General features: G+C 43.9%; 3 protein-coding genes across 3 annotated transcripts; 1 reads left to right on the forward strand and 2 right to left on the reverse strand.

The window, feature by feature from the left end:
* Positions 1-486: 486 nt before the first annotated feature.
* LOC310820374 (dnaJ homolog subfamily B member 9-like) lies at positions 487-3,534 on the reverse strand. Its single transcript, XM_083691970.1, has 3 exons — positions 3,492-3,534; positions 2,746-2,986; positions 487-2,450 (listed from the first exon to the last, which is right to left on the reverse strand). Exons 2-3 carry the CDS (start codon positions 2,960-2,962, stop codon positions 1,942-1,944), a joined length of 726 nt encoding a protein of 241 aa, XP_083548096.1. The 5' UTR covers positions 2,963-2,986; positions 3,492-3,534; the 3' UTR covers positions 487-1,941.
* A 244-nt stretch (positions 3,535-3,778) lies between these two features.
* On the forward strand, positions 3,779-6,600 carry LOC310820315 (THAP domain-containing protein 5-like). Its single transcript, XM_083691897.1, has 4 exons — positions 3,779-3,900; positions 4,248-4,440; positions 4,643-5,011; positions 5,081-6,600. The coding sequence occupies exons 1-4, from the start codon at positions 3,818-3,820 to the stop codon at positions 5,522-5,524; spliced, it is 1,089 nt and encodes a 362-aa protein (XP_083548023.1). The 5' UTR covers positions 3,779-3,817; the 3' UTR covers positions 5,525-6,600.
* Positions 6,601-10,608: 4,008 nt separating this feature from the next.
* On the reverse strand, positions 10,609-11,798 carry avpr2l (arginine vasopressin receptor 2, like; the record flags this gene model as incomplete). The annotated part of the gene is made up of 2 exons (XM_083691898.1): positions 10,609-10,688; positions 10,949-11,798. 2 exons carry the CDS (start codon positions 11,796-11,798, stop codon positions 10,609-10,611), a joined length of 930 nt encoding a protein of 309 aa, XP_083548024.1.
* Positions 11,799-21,932: the final 10,134 nt, after the last annotated feature.

Here is a 21,932-nt window from a genome sequence, read left to right on the forward strand (position 1 = left end):
GGAAACATTCCTTTGAGATTCTGGTCCATGATGACATGATTGCATCACGCAATTCCTGTAGATTTTTCAGGTGCACTTTCAAGCTGGGAATCTCCTGTTCTACCACATCCCAAAGGTGTTCTATTGGATTCAGATCCAGTGACTGGGAAAGCCACTGAAGAACACTGAACTCATTGTCATGAAACCAGTTTGAGACGACTTTTGCTTTGTGACATGGTGCATTATCATGCTGGAAGTAGCCATTAGAAGATGGGTAAATTGTGGCCATGAAGGGATGCACATGGTCAGCAACAATACTCAAATAGGCTGTGGCATTCAAGCGACGATTGATTGGTATTAACGGGGCCAAAATGTGCCAAGAAAACATTTCCCACACAAATTATACAAATTATGAAACATTTCATAAGACTAGGTCTTAACTGATGATATAGAAAATATGTTTTGGAATTTAAAAAAAAAGTATATTTGTCAGCTTTTCCAGTAAATATTTATTCATTTCCCAAGCATATCAAGCCACTCCTCAGCATTTGACTGACACACACACACACACACACACACACACACACACACACACACACACACACACACACACACACACACACACACACACACACAAAGTGCAGACAGTAGACAATGAAAATTAGGCAGCCACAGCATAGGCAACAAGAAAAGAGCAAAGATGCTGACTGCAAATATTGCACATAAAGTAAATGGCAGAACAGACAACTCTGCGGGAAGAAACATAAACGAGGTAACAGTTGATAATGGTGTATATACACATGTTGGGGTTATCTTTACCTTCAGAAGATTAAACTCAAGTGCTCTGTAGTCTCTACCCAACAGGGCAAGGTTTACTATATATGACTTACTTTGCACTGAAATATAGAATAAACTTAAACATTTGTTGCAGAAAAAAAACATCTCTGTTCAATAGACATTTGAGCTTTGTGTCTAGTGCTCTGTTGAAGGTGGGAAGCCTGAACAATCTGAGTCTTAAGTGTGTGAACATTTTCGAAAAAAATCCCAATGCTCAGTAAATCAACGATGTGATATGAATGACTTTCTGCCATGATGATATTAGGAACATTATTTGGAATAGCGAGGCTTACATTGGTGTGGCATTGTAATTTAAACACAAATTAATCATAACAAATAAATGCTGTACTTTAAAACAAAAAAGGAGCATGATTTACGTATTGTTTGATAATGTCTTGAGTGTTTTTCTTTTTCCATCTCAGATGCTTCTATGTTCGATGCTTATTGCTTTGTCCTCCCGAATCTTAATCCAAAATTACTCACACTGAAGGGCTGTTGTTTTAACATGTAGCCATCTGTCTAGAAATTGTGTACTCAACCTGAGAATGAAGTATCTGAGCATTGCATGGTGCCTTCTGAGGTGTAAACAAAGTCAACTGAAAATCAAGATGGAGGTGTTATATGCAATGACTTCCATAAAGAACCTAAATATAGGTTAATTGTACCAAAAAACAAAACATGTAAGAGTTATTGCTTGGAAGCATCAAAAGTATTGTTACAGATAATAGTTTTTCTATGGAGGCCATCACATACATTATGAAACTCCTTTTTCATTTTTCAAAACCACCCAGAATAATTTCCCGCTCAAAAGTTATAAATTAACATGAATTTCAAAACAACTAAAGCTTAACCCCCCACCCAGTGAGTAGCCTATACTCTGTCCAGAAACAACCCTTAGCTGCAACCCTGGAAACATGTTTCGATCTAAAAGGATTGGAGAGGTTTAAGCAAGAACAGTAGTAGCTTCAGCTTGTCCTCTGATAGGCTCGGTTTAATGTTCCCATCTAACTTAAACCTAACCAACCTTTCCAGTTCTACACAAGTCTCTAGGGCATAGGGGGGGGGCTAGGTGGTCGCTCCTGAACAGGGCCCCCTGGAGGGAGATATGTGTGGTGTTTGTGAGCCTCAGGAACAGTCTGTGTATGTGGTCACCATGTTCCCTCTGCGCTGTGTCACTGTCCTGCAGTGGTGTTTCACCGAGCTCTGGAACCTCCTGTCATTCCTGGCCGTGTTCCTGTTGAACGAGAACATATTCTCCAAGTCCTCAAATATGTTGTCAAAGAGTCCCGCTCCTGCTCCCGCTCCCGCTCCCGCTCCCGCGCCTGCGCCTGCGCCACCGAAGTCATCCTCCTGGAAGTGTCTTTTGTGCATGTTCTGGGCCTGTTGATGGGCCTCCTGATGGGCCTGGAAGTGGCTCTCGAAGGCCCTTTTGTGATGGGAGTTGTGATGGTGGGAGTGTGCGTCCTGTTGTGCGCCATGGTGATGACCACCGAAAAAGTCAAAGTCTTTGAACATGTCGTCAAAGCTGAAGGGCTGGCCGCCCCTGCCTCCTCCGCTGGCCTCGCCAGGGGAGGGGGCGTGGCCAAACTGGTCATACTCCCGCCTCCGCTTGTCGTCCGATAAGGTCTCGTACGCTGGAGAAGGAAAGGAGACACAGGCGTTAATCCAACAGGTTTGTCTTCAGATCTAGAAAACAACAACACGTTATCTAACATTTCACAACGTAAAACTGACAATATCTGAAGAAGAAAACATAAAACATCCCTCGCTTCAGACATTTGATAAAACGCAGCGTGGATCAATTACGACAGTGTGAATATTCAATACATTGAAGTGATGTGGACGAGTCTGGTGAACTCTGAGCCACGACAGTAACTTGCTCTGATGTAACAGACAAGTGTTCCAAGTGTATAACACCCGCCTACTCACCCTCTGCTATTTCTCTGAACTTTGACTCGGCATCAGGACTCTTATTCCTGTCCGGGTGGTACTTCATGGCTAACGTATGGAAGGCCTTCTTAATCTGGCGCTCTGTGGCATCTCTTGGCACACCTAGAATGTCATAGAAGTCCTCCTGGGCCAGTATTAACTCTGTTATCATGAGAATACACACTGCTAACGTTAACACTGACTGTGCTGTTGCCATGTTGGTGGTTTAGCGCCTCGCCCCCTGTGAAGGAAGAGATAGAGGTTTGACAGTTAGTGACAGTTGGTGGTTAACACTCACAATTGCAAATGTATGCACATTTTCATAAGTCATGACAGAGAATAGCAGGTTATGAATGACCACATACTGGCTGACAGCTTGAAACCAAGCACAATGTATTGTCACATACACAATTTAATGTCATTTATCATTAAAAAATTAGTTATCATCAAAAGATGAAAGTGTGTGACTAAATAACGTGAGGTCACACACACTGACATATTGAGGAGGGGGGGGCGGTCAGCCTAAAATTGACCCAATACCCATTTAACCCAGAAAATCCAACAAGTGTACCCGACCGTCTGAGTCTACATTTGGATACCACGACCTCAGACTTCTGCTCACTCACAATCTGTAATCTGAAAACACTGCTGAAATCAACCATCGCTATGCCTCCTCTCCAAAACAAATGATTGTCAGAGGCTTCGATCTAAACCGATATATAGTCTGTAAAAACGTACGAACTTACCTTTGAGTAGCACTGACAACACCCCTGCTGGTCCCTCTGTCAGTCGCTGACTACCAGAGCTCCCAGCTGGCCATGACATTCCAGAGCGGTAACACCACGAATCGCAACGCTATTGGTCCGTTTCTTCTACCGGTGACTCCGAACACCGGGATTGGTCCGCACCGGGGAACACGTGGGAACCCTGTTGCAAAGTGATGTCATGACGTTCCCTACACCCGGAAGATGAGCGCTCTCCAAATCCCCATATATATATATATATATTTATTTTTTTGGAAGCAACAGGCTAGTCTTTGTTTACTGTCAATGAATGTCATCTCAGGTTAGATATGCCCCGTTATTGCGCAGTCAAATTTTGCCACAACCGTGGAGGATCGGCCTCGAAAGACAACAAGAGAATTAGCTTTTACCCGTAAGTGGCTAAATTACAAATGATATTATTATTATTCTTAGTATTAGAAGTTGCCTTATCTTTTTCAGGATGCTAAACTTACCTAAAGCACTGGTATATTGCTCCAGCAACCTGTAGATCGGATTTATAGATGTGTGAAGTGTTTGATGTTGCCTTGATGTGTTTTGATTGACTATAAGTGGGACTCGCATTCAGGTAGTGCAGTAGCAAGGCTTCTCTGATCGTTATATCTTCATGTGAGCTCGTATTTGTCATTGCCTCCAATAATATGCACCAGGACATGAAAAGAACGCCTGAATATTTTTCTTAATCCTATACTTTCCTCATACTAACCCCTTCTCTCACAGGTTCCCCCTGCAAGACGAGGCTAGACTACAGAAATGGGTGATCAACATGAAGCGAGCTCAGTGGACTCCAAGTCGACACCAGTACTTGTGCAGTGAGCATTTCACAGAGGACTCTTTTGATGTGCGCTGGGGTATCCGCTACCTCAAGAACACTGCGATCCCAACCATATTCCCTTCTCTCCACACTGTCATTGTAAGGCAACACCTATCTGCCTTCACATGTCTCTACTGTATCTTCAGTCACACACACTGACAGCAGAGGTGCACAGGCTCTTAATGCATTTTACATTGATCATGATCAATCAACAACAACAACAACAACAACAACACAACCATTAGGCCATATGTAATCACAATATATCATCATGACATGATTGTTACTCTTTTGCCCTCAGGATGAAGAGAAGATTGTCACCACCAGTAGAAAGAGCCCCAAGCCCAAAACCAGGATATGTGACACCAACATCCAACTCATCAGATCCTCCTCCCCACCCAGGAAGAAACCCCTGATTCTGAAAAGGGAGGTCAAAGCTGAGTCAGCTGACGTCAGAACCAGCCCAGTCTCGCGGGTCAGCGAGTCTTCAGTCCCTACGCTGTTGTTCGCGCAAAAGCTGCTCTCAGACTTCGACACGGGGGCTTCCCTCAGCGATGACACCCTAGGGGAGGCTTTGCTCTCCGAGACCCAGGCTGCCGTGTGTGAGTCCACCACCCCCAGTGAGCTACCTGGAGACGGGGAGATACTCCCAGCCTCCTGCCTGAGTACGGTGCCTGGGGGTGGGGGTGGGGGTGGGGATGGGGATGAGGATGGGGATGGGGATGGGGATGAGACCCAGCTGCAGTGTCAGGACGCAGACTCCACCGTGACCGTCCTCTGTTGTGAGTCCCTGGGGCCGTTCTCCGACAGCGAGGCTGCGGTGGAGGCGGCCCTCCAAGCGGCGCTGGGCCAGACTTTCAGGATTCTCCCCGTGGAACCCGGGAGGGAGGAGCCTGGGGACGACGCGGTCGGAGAGGGGGCAGGGCCGACGAACGAGGGTGAATACGAAAAAGTTTCGGTTTACGAACACTCCTACTCCCGGCCAGATACGGACAAGGACCAGCTGTGGAATAGAATCTTCGGCCTTCACTCTAAGATCATGGACCTGGACAGCAGAGAGGAGAGCACTATCGCCACCATCAAATCTCTCGAAACTGAGATAGCACTCCTGAAGAAGGATAATGTTGTTTTCAAAGAGAAGCAGAAAGTGTTAGAGGACTATATTACGTCTGTGTTGCTTTAATAATGTGTTTATCTCGTGTTTCACGTGTGTGTGTGTGTGTGTGTGTGTGTGTGTGTGTGTGTGTGTGTGTGTGTGTGTGTGTGTGTGTGTGTGTGTGTGTGTGTGTGTGTGTGTGCGCGTGCGCGTGCGTCCGTGCAATCACTCACATGTCTCCACATGGTGGCACTGTGTCACTAAGAGCAAGGACAAGTATGGTACTATTGTACCCACATCCACCACCGTTTCCTCATGTTTGGACATTAGATGTCAGTATACCTGGAGGAATCTGTGGCGTTTTAAGGGATATAGGCCTGCTGATCATCTCTGTGATACTACTTTGTTTCATGTCATGATGGTAGTATACTATAACGTGTAGGCCTACTTCCAAAATGAATGATAAACAGCATTGCCATTCATTGCTGTGAGCGGGAAAGCCACCATTTCTGATGTCTTCTTTCAGGATTGAATATATTTTCATTTGCCAAATGTCTTCGTATTCAATTTGACAAACTACTTACAGTCTTCTCACTGAATATTATAAACATGTTTTGCTTGATTATGTAAAATGCATATGTAAACTTTTTCAGGATAAATGTCAATTACTTTTTCCACACGCAGACGGATACTGTTTTAGGTGTCCTCTTGGATCTCATTAAATGATGAGTTGATTTCTGCTACTCTGCGGTGTTCTGTCTTGCTTTATCTAAATCCCTGATCAGAACTTTAGTGGATCCCAAGTGATAACAGCAATATCAATGTTTAATCTAGGATTAGTTATTTACCACCACATATGGCACAGTGCTCTTCAAGTCAATATTATTGATTGGCAGGACCTTTTGAGCAATCATGAAACAGTGAGCTATACTGCAATATTGAAATGGGCTGCAGTCGTCAAACTTAACTCAGAATGTAGACACAGGCCGTTAGGATTTCTGTTGCTGCTGCCACGTACATTGAAAAAGAGAAGCAACGCATACATCAATGACATCATCCTTAAATGCTACAGATATAGATTTTATTTGTTGATTGTTTTCAATTGCTGACATAATAATGTCTGTGCTTTTTGATGCAATACATGTGTGCCCTGCAAAATTCCTGATGAACTTATATTCTATTAAAGCATGGTACCCAAGCTGCAGAAAGATTTGGTTCGTCCTCATTCTCCAGCCCTGCAGCTGTCTCTGAGTCACCAGAGTGATCTCCTTGATGGCCAAATGAGAGCCCTTATCCTATTTGAAGCTGCTATCTAGAATGCCAAAGGCTCGAAGTCTGCAGCTGCAATCCAGATCTTAGAGGTAAGGCAATACAGAAACAGCCCTTTGTGGTAATGGTTGAACTTCCACACATATACGTGTCTTACCTTTTCAGATATATGATGTGTCACTTCTGAGAGCACTATTAACTCCTCTGTGTGAAAGGAGTATTCACAGAAACAGAAAGTTCATTTTACCTTAAGAGCTAAGAGCTGCTATTATTAAGAGCTGTTACTATTAGTCATAATGGATTCTAATGACTGTCCTCTACATCTGTCAGTCTGTATTCATCCCAAGGAGAACCACTTCACATGTCTCTTGGTACAGGAATAGAGACTCCGAGACCTGACTGCTTTTACCTGGATGACACGAGGACAGGCTGTTTAGCATTGTGCCAATGCATCAGTTGTTGTCCTCTGCTGCTTAAATTCATGTTAATTCCCTGTAATTTGCTTTTTTGTTGGTTTGTTAAAAGCGTAAAGGCCAATGAAGCCTAATTATGCAACCCTTTTATTCACCATGCTCTGTTTGGAAAAGATAGAAAATATTACTTCAAGTAAACCAATAAAATACCCATGAGAGTCTCAACCATAATAGGCTACATTATTCATGAGTTTATGGAAAGGTAATTGGTTTTGGCTTAATGTTAGAAAAATTAGTGCCGTGAAGAACTGTTTGTGAAAAGATTCATACTGCATTATTTGAATGACCCCTGGGGGATTGCACATGGCCAGTAATACATATTAGGATTAAGAAGACCTCCATTGCATGATGAGCGTGAGTGTGTGCCTTAAGTGAATGATGAATCTTGGCTCTTCAATCTAAGCCTTTTGCTTTGAGTTTATCAAGGAAATACTGGTGCATATAACACATCTGCGCCCTGAGGAAGAAAGTGGCTCTCATGACGACAATGAGCTCAGATGAAAGCAGAAGCCATAGCTTTCAAAACATAATAATCAAGTTTACTAGTACCATGGGAACAGCCAATTCCAACCACTCCTATTAGAGTATTAAAGAATCCTAATAAATTGTTTTCATGTTCTGTCAAGGAGACAAACACGGTTTAACAACACTGCAGGAGTTATTACTCACCCTGTATTTCCTTTAAGCAAGAGACAATCTACAATCATAACTGATTAGACTGGAAATTGGTAACTTTATTGATTACCAAGAAAAGTAATTTGGTCAACTCATAATCAGTCGGTGTTCAGTGGATGGTGCATGAATGTCGAAGCTGGATCCATCAATTTAATCATGTCGTAGAAATTCTCCACTGTCGTATTTCAGCAAAGGTGATATTCAAGAGACAATGGTCTTGTTAAGCCACAATATAAGTAATTTATTATACTTGCAAGCAGAGAGACACACCAGATAGAATTCAGTGAAATCTCTAAAGCAGCACAGCAACTTTCCTTCCTTATAGGGAGGGTTGGAGCACACCGTGCCCCAACCAAGGACAAAGATAGAGGTGTTGAGGATTGGAACATACCGTGTCAATAACAGGTGACATGAGCACTGTTTTCTCCCACAGTCTATTTCCAAACATCAAACCCCGTTTTGCCCAGTAACAGTGTCAGTAAATTTCTACAACCTGCCTTAAGGGCAAGGCCTAGTACATGGTTAAAACATTTCTATCATTAATACAATCATCAACTGTTACAATCATCAACTGTTACATTGCCGTGTTTGTCTGGAATGAGTGATTATGTATAATTTAATACACTGATGTAGGTATATTTCTTGTTGTAATGACTGTAGTATGCAGGCAGAGGAATCAACTGCACGACTCTGAGACAAAAACTTAAATCCAAAAGAATAGTCTTTAATTCCAAAAAGCAGGGTACGGTACACAGGTTGGCAGTTAAAGAGTATGCAGATAATCCAGTAAGGGGTAGGCAAAAAGGCAAAGTCAGAAAACCATCTTAGATCAAAAATCAGGAATACTTAATACTAGGAAAATTGCTGGGACGTATGATGAACAAAGATGAACTGGCACAGAGACAGGGGAACACAGAGACCAAATACACAGGGAAGGATGATGAGGAACAGGTGAAGCCAGTCAGGGCGGGGCATACAGTATCAACACCAACACATAGGTGGCTCACAAGTGTTCATTATATCAACTTACAAAACGTCCAGTTAAATATTGTTCACTGAAGCCCATACAATATCATAGCACACAGGATGGCCAGTTGTCATTCCGATATTGGACGATACTGGACGATTACTATGTCATATACTAATGAGCTCTGCAGCAATATGAGCGAAATGGCCAGACCGACACATCAATATGCAGATTGAATCAAACAGGGATATTTACATGTCATACTATATTTACATACTGCGTCATTAGTAGTCATTGACATCGAACAGGCAGAGTGCAAGGTGGCAGTTATGTAGAAGCAGAGAATTGACCTCAATCGGTCCCGAATACAACAGCCGAGAGGAGACAAGGCAAAACTCGGCGCTTCAGATCAATACGACTGCATTCTAAAACCACCAAAAACCGTAGCGTCCCGTCAAGCTGTTGTATCCGGACAGCGCTTAAGCCTATAAACGATGACGTCTCATAATTGTCTATTTATGCGTGTAATACCCTTGGTGCCAGGAAGTCATTTGTCACTGTCTTGCCCAACTATGATGCATTACACTGTGGAGCAGTAACAGTCACATCCTGGCAGAGGCACCCGGGCCCAACAGGCCTCGGGGATGGGATCTACAATATTTGTAGATCCCATCTAGTTCTAGATTAAACTATTAGATCCCATCTAGTTCTAGATTAAGCTATTAGATCCCATCTAGTTCTAGATTAAGCTATTAGATCCCATCTAGTTCTAGATTAAGCTATTAGATCCCATCTAGTTCTAGATTAAGCTATTAGAACCACAAAGATAGCACAGTATCTACAGCGTCTCTGTCACCGTGACGTTCATATCATCTGAAGCAGAGCTGTAGCCATAGTCAATAAAAACATCTCTCAGAGTGGAAGTGCTGACCTAGGAGCAGTTATAGTAGCCTTATAGATCATTAATGAATAAGATTACTTGGACAGGTGGAGACCTGATCCTACATCAGCAGTCCTGCTCTGAGATGCTTTATGAATATGGGCCCCTGGTCTGTAGATAAGGGGAACCAGTCAATGTCTGTAATGAGGTTGTGGATCTGTTGTGCTGCAGTGTGTACCAGTCATCATGCCTCTCTGGCTGTGGTCCCTTGGGGGCTTTCTTATCTACCAGTCCTGCCCTCTGTGCCCTGTCTGTTGCCCAGGGTGTGTGGTCCTCTGTGGCTCAGTTGGTAGAGCATGGCGCTAACAATGCTTAGGTTGTGGGTGTGATTCCTGCTGGGACCATATATACTAAAATGTATGCACTCACTGCAATGTAAGTCGCTTTGGATAAAAGCGTCAGCTAAATGGCATATATTAGGGTGTGTTAGCTGTGCCCTGTCTGTCGTCCAGGGTGTGTTAGCTGTGCCCTGTCTGTCGTCCAGGGTGTGTTAGCTGTGGCCTGTCTGTTGTCCAGGGTGTGTTAGCTGTAGTGAGAGGTAGTCAGTAGGTTGGTGCATCTACAGTACAGCCTCATCATGTCTTATCTGTAGTATTGATATCCATGTGAAGCAGAGTTGATTTGGACTGTGTGGGATGGTTTCGCCAAACATAGATTAAGCCTAGTCCCGCACTAAATCACACTTCCAATGGAAAATCTCCATTGAATATGCTGTTTAGTCTAGGATTAGTCTTAATCTATGTCCAGGGAATACAGCCCTTTAAAGAATTTAAAGATTCTCTTGGTCTAATGGTAGATGCTTGGGTTCCCACACACATGGGTTGGTTCTTCTACCCTCAATGATGTCTTAGCTGTAATAGAGATAAATCCAGGGGTTGGTGCAGCTGTTTAGACTTGCCAGCAGCATTATGATAACAAACACTGGCCCTAGAGGAGATAAGAGATCGGACATGAGATTAATAGATTTCACAGGGAGGAGGGGATGGGATCAGTTTATAGACAGAACAATTATAAACATTTATGACATCATATTCATGATTATATATTCAGATGTCAGGTAACATTGCAGCTTGATAGAGTTACAGGTCATCAAAATCTTGTTAAAAATAAGATTTTTTTTTATATTCAGTGGTCCCCAACTCCAACACAGGTAGGCTATGTGTACATACTGTATCATTACCACTTACCATTTGTGGGCGCAGAATCTGGACTCCAGGCAGACCACAACTGGACCACGAAAAAAGGGCTCCAGCAGAACGTATACACCATAATAATAACAAACGTCATTTTGACAGTCTTCAACATCGCGCTGGACACCCCTTTGGTGCCTGAGCGCACGTCGCTTGTTGCAGCCTGCAGGGCTTTCTTCTTCATGTTGAAGTAAATCCCCGTGCATATCTTAATCTGGCAGTACAGCAAGATAATCGCAGGTAAAACAAACACTGATAAAGTGATCCAACTGATGTATATTTTGCTCCCCCACGGTTCGATAAAGGTAGCCCAACAATCGTACAGATTCTCCTCCACTTCTTGGAGAGAGAAGATGAACAACTGGGGGGTGCTGAAAGCTAGAGAAATGGCCCACGCCGCGCCGATGGCGAGGTACCTCCTGCAGGAGCCTTTAAAGAAGGAGACCATGGGTCTACAAACTGCATGGTAGCGATCTATGGTCATTGCAACGATCATATACGTGGAGGCAAACATCCCGACTACCTGAAGGTATTTCACAGACCTGCACACGAAGTCGGAGCCGCGGAAGCGGTGCGTAATCTCGATGGAGAGCTGCGGCAGGACCTGGAAGAAAGCGACCACCAGGTCGGCGAAGCACAGATGAAGGAGAAACAGCTGGCTCCCGGTGTTTCTTTTTCGCTTCCTCCAGAGCGCTTGTAGAAGGAACAGATTTCCACAGGTGGCGAGGACGAAAATCAATCCCAACACTCCCGCTTTGACAAGCGCAAAGTGGCCCCCTGTCTCCTCACCGTCCCCGGTCACCCCCGTCGCGCTGCTGTTCCCGCTGGAATTGAGTTGTGCACACATTTTCCCAAATTTCTTTTAACACTTGTTGTCATTTGCTGTGTCATGCTTTGTCACATTTTCCTAAAACATTTTGTTGTCTAACGTTGTCCTGCTGCCTGGCGATGCTGTTCGGTGACCAGTCCATTTTGCGCATCAGCATCAGCAACAAGTGTGTTTTGTTGCATGGACGGTTGTCGTCCGACAGAAAAACGTGACAATGTCGTTCGGTCAAACAGCTTTCAATTGGCTGTTTCTAAAATATGAGCTACAAAGGCAGGTACACCTACTGTACTGTACAGAATAATAAGTTAATTCAGACTCATCTTTCCCTAACTTCAAGTGAGACATTAATTTATTCATGTTTCTCCTACTGTCTATTTTCCATTTCCCCAAAATGAAAATGATATTTTTTTCTCTAAAGAAACTAACCCAACTCCCAAAATTTTTTCAAATGTCTAAATCTACAATATGCTTTTCTAACAGATTTTCTCCCTCTGAATTTAAGCTGCCATGAATTTACTTGGCCCTTATTTATCCAAAAACATGGGTGATAATTAATGAACAGGATGGGTGATAATATATATTTAATTAAGTTAAGATAACACATATTTGATACCATTCCTGATTCCATTCCATGTGTTACAATGAGCCTATCCTCCGATTTCTACCTCCACCAGCCTCCCCTGTTGGAAAGATAACTTGTGCAAGGATCTGAAAGGATTACTAAACGGGAGACAAGGTGGTTTCATGTGGCTCACGGAGCATTAGTTTCAATACAGCAGCTTGTGAAGTCGGTATTGACAGGAGAAACGTGTGTGTTAGGGTGTGTGTGTGTGTGTGTGTGTGTGTGTGTGTGTGTGTGTGTGTGTGTGTGTGTGTGTGTGTGTGTGTGTGTGTGTGTGTGTGTGTGTGTGTTATTTTTTGTTTACTCATCTTACATTGCCATCAGGGGGAAATGAAAGCTGTCATGTACGCACATGGGTGACTCATACACAACTAAAGACCTCTTCACCCCCACTTACCCCCCTGTACTAACCCTAAACCCAACCCTTGAGACCTCTTCACCCCCACTTCCCCCCTGTACAAGTTCTCCCCTGTTAATAATAAAAATAATAATAATAATAACTGGCTTCTGGCATTACGACTGCCAATGGCCCCTGGTGTGAGCATTGATTACTTTGTCTTATGATGACTGTTGGATAGATGATTCACTCACTTAAACAAATGTATTTGTTGTAAGTCGCTTTGGATAAAGGCTTCTGCTAAATTCCATACATGTAAATGTAAACAACTCACCGCTTTTACCTAAACTGTTTGATGCATATTTAAGCATTGACAACAGTAAAAGAGTACAATTATCAAGGCAAGGTAATGTGCTTACAGCTCCGTGGCTGCTTTCATAATAGATTATACCTGAAAGTGAATTCCACGAGAGATGCCCTCTTCTCTATCTTGTGTTACAATATAGACACCTGATTATGAGCTCTCAAGATGCGCTTTGAAATCCATCTTGACTTCAATGGTACTTCTGCACCTCCTCACCGGCCCCTCCGAGTGTGACGTCTTCATTCTCAAGGGTGTTGACGTTTATGCTTGTCCCCCCAACAGCTCTCCTTCCTCCACGTCTGTTTCAGCCCCACCATCAACCCCACAAGAGCTCTGTGGGGAACGGAGTAACCTGGTTGCTATGGGAATGTGTCATGGTACGAAGGAGAGGGCATCTTGAGTGGGAATAAGATTGCTGCACAGACACATAGAATTTGCTGCTGGCTTCAGACACAACACACAGGTCCACAGAATGCAATGCTTTATCTGGGAATGTAGCCTATATTGTTTTTCTATTAATTAAAACAATAGCACAGTGAAAATGGCAATAACAAAATGAACAGTGATTATCAGGGGATTATTATTTTTTTTTCGAAAACAATATCAGTTATTATCACCTGATCTTTTTTTTCTTTTAAAGCCCTTGTGTGTGACCTGTACTGAACTATGATGTATTCTGAACTGTATTCTGTATATGTTAATTGCCAATCATAGGATGGAATTAAAAGCACATACAGTAAAAGAGGAACTTTAGATCCTAAAGATACATTTGATTAAACCAGTATCTCCTAATGTTTCATTCTGTTTCATGACGCCTGCCATTTATGTTACTCGGGAACTCGTAGCTCCCAGATGGTGAAGTCATAACTCCGACAAGACACTCTGACGAGAATGTGAAAGGTTACAGTGGATACGTCACCACCTTCGGAACACTAATCTTCTTTTGTTCCCTACAGCAACCGAACGCACCATACATCTACGGGAAACCACGGCCCCAAGACTTCCAATAGCTTCCTACCCAATTACCCTTCACAATGCCACGGTAACCAGTGGCTACCCGATTCATATCCAGGGGGGATCATCATTCCAGTTGGTTCAACGCTTGTTCTGACAAAGATGACAGAAATAGCCTGAAGCTTGTTTGATATTTCGCAAACATGCCCTGACATTTCACATGGATGACTGTGTGTGTTTTAGGACATAAAACGCCATCCTGTGAGCTCTGTTAAGCTATTTATTGTATATTTCCATAATTAAATAACATATAAATTAACTCGAACTCACATATATGGCTCATAGTTATATCGATTTAACACAATTAAAATGTAAATCAATTAAGTTTTATCTTAATTAAATGCCATATTCAGCCTCGATCTCTTTAATTGGTTAATGATGGTGACAGGTGTTTTAGACGGGTAAATAGGGCAGAGTTCGAGTTTGTGAGAACAGCGTTTCTCCTGCGAATGCGGCGTTTCAGGTCCACCTGTTTACTCCTTTAACGGCGAAAGCGGCATCAATCTCAACCCAATTTGAAGTAAGATGTTTGTTTTTCATATCGTCCACCTGTTTTTAATGTGGCATGGGATTCGACAAGGTAAGAAACACAACGGAAATTATATCGACTATCGTTCTAGAGTTGCCCTTGCATAGTTGTATTTTTGCCACATTGAAACACAGTATTGTATTACTTCTGTTTCTATGTAGTGTGTGTAGGTTCCATTGAGCTACCTGTCAGTGGCAACAATGCAAACACGACAAGTAAGAGGAATGCGTCACGTAACGCTATACTTGAAGGTCAGTTTTTTCTTCCCCACTCCACCTGGAGTTATGAATCAATCAATATGGAACTGATTAACTGAATAGTTAATTGAGATTGTACACATTGTTCTTTAGATGCAGAGAACAATAACCTTACAAACAGTCCTTTGAACGAAACAGAGGAGATGAATGCAACAAGTGGATTGGACAATGCAACCCTATTTGACGGTATGATGACATACCTGAAGAGCTGTAGCTCATCAATGTCAAGATTCTGTGACAGATTTAATCTGGTGGATAGTAGCTGTGTCTAACCATGATGACATAAACCTGAACTAGATATTACAGTTTGCCTCACTGTTCAGACCAAACAGGCACCATATTTGTCATATTGAAGCTCCAAACACCCACACAATAATGTTGTTGCTCAATAATAATATTAAAAAAAAAGCTCTCACCTTAGATGATGCAGAAATGTGCCCTCTCTGAGCTGTGTGTTCCAACTTCTAGATGCAGGGATTCGGTCCTTCATCCCGGAGCAGGAGATGGAGGGCCGGATCATCGGGGGTCAGGAGGCCTGGGCCCACTCCTGGCCCTGGCAGGTGTCACTTCGCTTCTCCACCCACCCAGCCTGCGGGGGCTCCATCATCGCCCCCCTGTGGGTCATCACTGCCGCACACTGCTTCAAACGGTGAGAGAGTCTCAGGATAAACAAGGGACCTGTCCAGAAACAACCCCTAGCCCCCCCCCCCCCCACCCCTCCCCTTCTCCTCTAAACTCTAGTGATCTGAATCAATTTGATGGGTACAGTAGGTAGCTGTCAGTGGAGGCTGGTGGGGGATAGAAATCGGAGGATGGGTTCATCATAATGCATTACGATGAGCTTATCCTCCGATTTCTGCCTCCACCAGCCTCCCCTGGCAGCCATATGGAATGTCTCAGACTTTTCCAGTCTTTCAGATCGACACAAGTGTCCAGGGTGTGAAGGGACTATGGGTTGTTTCTGGAAAGGGCCAAATGCAGCTTTGGAGGTCTAAGCAATTCTGCAGAAGTTGAAGTGACTCGATGGATAGATGTGAGTATAGGTGACTTCTGACTGGTGTCTCACAGGTATAAGACGCCATCGTTCTGGACCGTACTGGCCGGGAAACACGACCTAGAGAATTCTCATGAAAGCTGTCAACAGGTTGGACACGCACACTCACCCAACACTTTATTAGGAACACTATACTAATACTGGGTAGGGCCTGTCTTTGCTCTCAAAACAGCCTCAATTCTTCATGGCATTGATTCCATAAGATGTTTCAAACATTCCTTTGAGATTGTGGTCCATGATGACATGATTGCATCACACAATTCCTGCAGATTTGTCAGGTGCACTTTCAAGCTGTGAATCTCCTGTTCTACCACATCCTAAAGGTAGTATATCTATTGGATTCAGATCCAGTGACTGGGAAGGCCACTGAAGAACACTGAACTCATTGTCATGTTCATGAAACCAGTTTGAGACGACTCTTGCTTTGTGACATGGTGCATTATCATGCTGGAAGTACACATTAGAAGATGGGTAAATTGTGGCCATGAAGGGATGCACATGGTCAGCAACAATACTCAAATAGGCTGTGGCATTCAAGCGGTGATTGATTGGTATCAACGGGCCCAGAGTGTGCCAAGAAAACATTCCCCACACCATTACACCACCTCCACCATGAGAAGGTGTACAGGTGTTCCTAATAAGGTGTTGTGTGTATGTGTGATATATATATATATATATATATATCACACATACACACACACATTTATTGACCGTGGGAGGTTGGTGGAATTCTTTTTCAGTAGCATAGTGGGGAGCTCTACATTCACCGACACAACAATGAAGACAACACAATGAGTGTGTGAGGTGCAGCAACATGTGCAAGAGTATAGAGCAATAGTATAGCAGTAGAGTGCAATAGTCACACATACATCATGTCATTAAACGTGTCTTTGTTAAGTACATGCATACCTTATGTATTGACAAATTAAGTCATTAACCTTTATTTTTTTAGTCAGTGGGTGTTTCCCAAATCATCATGCATCAGGGGTACGACCGTAATACTAAGAAGCATGACTTAGCCCTTATGAAGCTTCAGAGCCCCCTGACGTACAGCCCATGTGTGAGACCCATAGACATATGGAAGAGGCCTCTGGAAGCCAACAAGAAGTGTACCGTCACAGGCTGGGGATCAACCAGAGAGAGTAAGTATGTCGTCATCATCTTTATTGACTCTGTTCGAATGTTGTTTCAGTGTCCTCCATCATGCCTGTTGTTTACCAACTTAGTGCAGGTAGGGACACATGATCTAGTGTACATGCCCGGTTAGTTTTGAATCATGGTGTTGTACACCTTTTGGCCTGACGGCAGACGCTCACACTGATTGGCCAGTTATAGCTTTCTGGCTATTCTGGGGTCTACATTCAATCTAAATGGATTGAATGTCGAATTGATTGGATTTAAATTGATTCTCTACTTTGATTGGTCATGCTATACTATTTCCCCCGCTACCGTATACGGTTCATACAACATGTGACAAGCAGTTGTGTCCCCTCTCTCTCTCTCTCTGTCCGTCTGATCCCTAGATGGGCCGCAGGCTTACAGACTCCAGGAGGTAAATGTGACCTGCCTGAGCTTAGAGAGCTGTAACCGCTTCTACCTTGGTAAAGTCCAGTCCAGCATGATCTGTGCTGGAGACCTCCGTGGAGGGGTGGACGCCTGCCAGGTAGGGGTCCATTGGGCTTGGTAGTCACTGTCGGGTCATGTTGCTGAACAGGAAATGCAACTATTCTATAAATGCACTTTTCTCATGAAATACGATAGTAAACAGTATCCCTAACCCCTTACTGTAACATCTCGCCTAACCTTAAATGAATGCAAGTAAATAAGCTATTTTGTTCATCCATTTCAAAGAGACCATTTTCACCTGGCCATAGTGAGGACCGTGGGGCTTCCCTCTGGGGAGAGGTCATGCTTTGTTTTCTTTTTTTTGCTTTCAAGCAGACACTGGTGTTTTCTCTCCTGTCCTTTTTCAGCACTGTTTCAGCCACTACGGTGGATGAGCAACCTGGCCAGCCCAGTTCAGCTTAGCCCGGTAGTGGAAAATGAGGGTTTGGTATCATGCTATCCTTTCTCCAACTGTGTCTGTGTCTTTGTCTTCCTCCAGGGAGACTCCGGGGGGCCTCTGTCCTGCTATGAGGGAGGCAGGTATGAGCTGGCTGGGGTGGTGAGCTGGGGAGTGGGCTGTGGTCGTGCCCAGAAGCCAGGCGTCTATACCAGGCTGCAGGGCTACCTCAGCTGGATCTCTGCTTGCATGACCCAAGGTACTATAAGTACGATCAAGCTGGTTGATTTTTTTTAATTTTTTTAAACGGGATCCTTACATTTAAGCACTGCTATTGAATTTGTTGCGGAGAGTTTTTCAAACAGTCTTTTTCTTTTTAACAGGTGGTTCAATGTATGGAGATTCCGAAGGTAGGGTCTCGGCAAAATGATTCACCCTACTTGAAAATATGTACCGTGTGTGTATAACTGGCAAGGCAGCAAAGCACTGAATATTTACACCCCAGTGTGATGTAGTTTTTCTAAGTCTCCATGTAAAGAATGGGGTTTAGTTGATCCCCCGCCCTCTCTCTCCGCCGGTTGCCCAGAGAGCTCGGAGAGGTGTGGTAAGGCTGAGACGTCGCCCTGCAGGCTGGGCTCTGCCCTGGCTGGGGTAACTGTGTCCCAGGAGGGGGAGGTGCGGGTGGGGGACGTGACGGAGGCGTGCCCCCACTCCTGGCCCTGGCAGGTCAGCCTGCGGCACAAGGGGAAACACTACTGCAGCGGGACCCTGATCCACCGACGCTGGGTACTGGCACCGGAACACTGCCACGCTAAGTAAGTTGCCAGTCCTGACGCCTACCTGTACTGTACGTCCCACCTTCTCCATCAACTGCCTTTTTCTCCTGTTATCCAGAGAATTAGTCGACACGGTGGTGCTGGGGAGTCACCACCTCCACCTCATGGCTCACCAGACCATTCCAATAGACAAAGTGTTGGACCACTCCCACAATGGAAGCTTCCCTCCCACCCACGACCTCAGTCTGATCCGGCTCAGCGTGCCGGCTCGATTTGGTACGAAACACCTCCAGTCCAACACCTGTAGTCCAACAAGCAGTTGGTTTGTATTTTCTCTCTCCAAATGTCTTGATTCAACAAGATCAGGATTCCCAGTAACCAGTGCCTAAGTGACCTCCTCGTTGTCCTGGAGTTCACAAAAAAACACATTACAGACGACCCACAGATTGCTGCATATTACTCCTTACTGGACACTCTTTCATTCAAGTTAAGGCGTATGCTGTAGAAGTCTCTAGAATAGGGTCCTTGCGCATTATCAACAAACCTTTCCTAGTCCTTCTATTTAAATATTACAAGGATGCTAGTCCTCAATTCAAAGCAATCATTTCGTGAAGGGACAGAGACTCCCTCTAGAACTGAGTTAACTGTGTTTTATTTTTTGTTAAACCTTTATGGTTGAAAAGGCAAGGTCAGCATACTCCATTGCACAAAACAAATGTAACCGAAAAAGCTTGTTCCAGTTGTTTTGGATATTAAATGTTTCCCCCGTTTCTCTTATAAACACAGTTCCCTTGAGTGGACCACTCAACATAGATTTTTTTTTTTTTTTACATTAAATTGAAAACAAGCCAGTGCTCGATGTTTTTTCTTGTGGCATTTGTCAAGATAAATACTGCATAATGTAAGACCTAATCGGAGACTCTCTGGTCTGTTCCCAGGCGACACCGTGTTCCCAGTCTGCTTCCCTGCCGATGACGTGGAGCTTGACGACAGCTGGTCCTGTGTGACAACAGGCTGGGGATCCAGTACAGCAACCCGTGGGTTCAGTAAACACAGCCCTCATTCACACTGCAGAACCGAACCCAACCGAGCTGAGCTCAGCTCTACTGAGCTGGTCTGGTGACGCATCCACCCACCATTAGCTGCTAGAAAGGACTATGCTATAATATCCAAGCCAGCACAGTACGGTTCTGGTCGGCCCTGCAGTGTGTGAAGGCCCCTTTATGTAAAGCTCTACACTCTGTATTCTCCTGGCAAACAGTAGTAAGTGTTATGTATGCTCATGTTAATTATACTGCAGGCAGCCTATACTTATCCTAGTTATAGGTTCTGCAACTGACCACTTACACTCTAATAGAGGGATTAAATGAACCTGTGTTATCTAAGAGTGGCCTAGCGCAGATACTACACTGCATATGATTCGAGATGGAGTGTCGTCGCAATAACTCGCTGGGGCTCGCCACTTAAATCAACCGTAAGTGCCCTTGCCTGTTTCCGCATCACTTAGCCCAGGTTTCAAAGTGTCCACGTAATGTCCGTCGTCTGAGATGTTCGTCAGCCCCGTGAAATATCAGAAAGGCTGCTCAATAGACGGCGAAACGGGTAAGGGGCACTCACGGTTGAATGAGGTCGCAAGCTCCCGCAAGCCATTATAAAATGAGATGCAGTGTCGTGTCTGAGCTAAGCTTGGTCTAGAAACATTACTTTTGCAGTGTCCACTCCACATAGGCAACGTGTCATTGTCTCACAGGGAATGGATGACAGTACATTACATTTATGGCATTTAGCAGACGCCTTTATCCAAAGTGAGTGAATCATCAAAGTACGTGAATCATCTATCCATCAGTCATCATAAGAAAGTAATTAATTAATTAATTAATGCTTAGACCAGGGGCCATAGGCAGTCACAATGCTAGAAGAAGCAATTAATTATTATAATTGTTATTAACAGGAGAGAAACTTGTAGTGGGGGTGAAGAGGTATTTAGGAGGGTGCAATGACATTCTTACTCGCAAGCTCTCCTCTTCAATAACACAGTACGTCAGTGCACTTTCAATACTGTTTCACAGTGTGTTGTGTTTTTAAACGTTGTCTGTCCTGTCCATGTGCCTTCTCACTGCAGCGAATGTCAGCCCGGACACCTTGCATCAGAGCAGGCTTGGGCTGGTTAACAGGACAGCCTGCAGGGGGCGCTGGGGAGACAACATGATCAGAGACACTCACCTCTGCACAGACCCGGCAGGTGCCGTCTCCTGCATGGTAGGATGGGTCACTTTTTAATATCTACAGTACCAGTCAAAAGTTTGGACACACCTCATTGAATGGTTTTTCTTTATTTTTTTTAAATTATTTTCTACATTGTAGATTTAATATTGAAGACATCAAAATTATGAAGGAACACACATGGAATTATGTAGTAAACAAAAAAGTGTTAAACAAACCAGAATAGGTTTTATATTTTAGATTCTTCAAAGTAGCCACCTTTTGGCTTTGACAGCTTTGCACACTCTTGGCAAGGTGTGTCCAAACTTTTGACTGGTACTGTACTTCTCGTGTCAACACCATACACCCTTCCCTGCTCATGGATTTGAATAGGACTGGGCTGGCATAGGAGACCCTGCTGTTAGAACCATGTGGGGAAGTGCTCAAGTGCAAATGGCCTCCAATGAGGATCTGGGCAGCTGGGCTGTGTTCAGGATCAGTACACTGTCGTAAACAGTTTTGTCCTACAAATATGGTGAATAAGTAGAAATGCCCAAGGAAAAGCAGGAGTCATTGGACGTTGAGTATGATTATTGCCTGTAAAGGTGCAAAGCATTTTTTTTTAACATTTGTTATCCTGAATATACCCCCAGAAAAGTCCTATTGGAAATTGTGATTTCAAGTTAGTTCGACAAATCAATTCACATGTATGAATGTGTTTTATTTGTCCTACGTTTCCTCCCATTTCTGTTTCTCTCTCTCTCCCCTTTTCTCCTCCCATCCCCACAGAAGGACCCTGGTGCTCCTCTGCTTTGCCAGAAACACGGGGTCTACTACCTCTTTGGGGTCGTCACATGGGGTAGCCAGAACTGTGACGTGAACAGGCCTGCAGTCTTCTCCAGAGTATCACTTTATCATTCCTGGATCACAGAGTTAACTGATGACATTTGAAATTATTGTTTTACAGTAACACAATAAACAATACATTTATTTGA

The sequence above is a fragment of the Argentina silus genome, assembly GCF_951799395.1.
Source record: "Argentina silus genome assembly, chromosome: 20".
Taxonomy (NCBI): domain Eukaryota; kingdom Metazoa; phylum Chordata; class Actinopteri; order Argentiniformes; family Argentinidae; genus Argentina; species Argentina silus.

What these genes read in the sequence shown, in the direction of transcription:
- LOC310820374 (XM_083691970.1), bottom strand. Translation starts at nt 2,962, where the DNA reads ATGGCAACAGCACAGTCAGTGTTAACGTTAGCAGTGTGTATTCTCATG. An exon ending in GTTCAGAGAAATAGCAGAGG is followed by an intron (nt 2,451 to 2,745) that starts GTGAGTAGGCGG and finishes TTCCTTCTCCAG; the next exon opens with CGTACGAGACCTTATCGGAC.
- LOC310820315 (XM_083691897.1), top strand. Translation starts at nt 3,818, where the DNA reads ATGCCCCGTTATTGCGCAGTCAAATTTTGCCACAACCGTGGAGGATCG. An exon ending in CTTCTCTCCACACTGTCATT is followed by an intron (nt 4,441 to 4,642) that starts GTAAGGCAACAC and finishes TTTTGCCCTCAG; the next exon opens with GATGAAGAGAAGATTGTCAC. An exon ending in CAGCCTCCTGCCTGAGTACG is followed by an intron (nt 5,012 to 5,080) that starts GTGCCTGGGGGT and finishes GATGAGACCCAG; the next exon opens with CTGCAGTGTCAGGACGCAGA.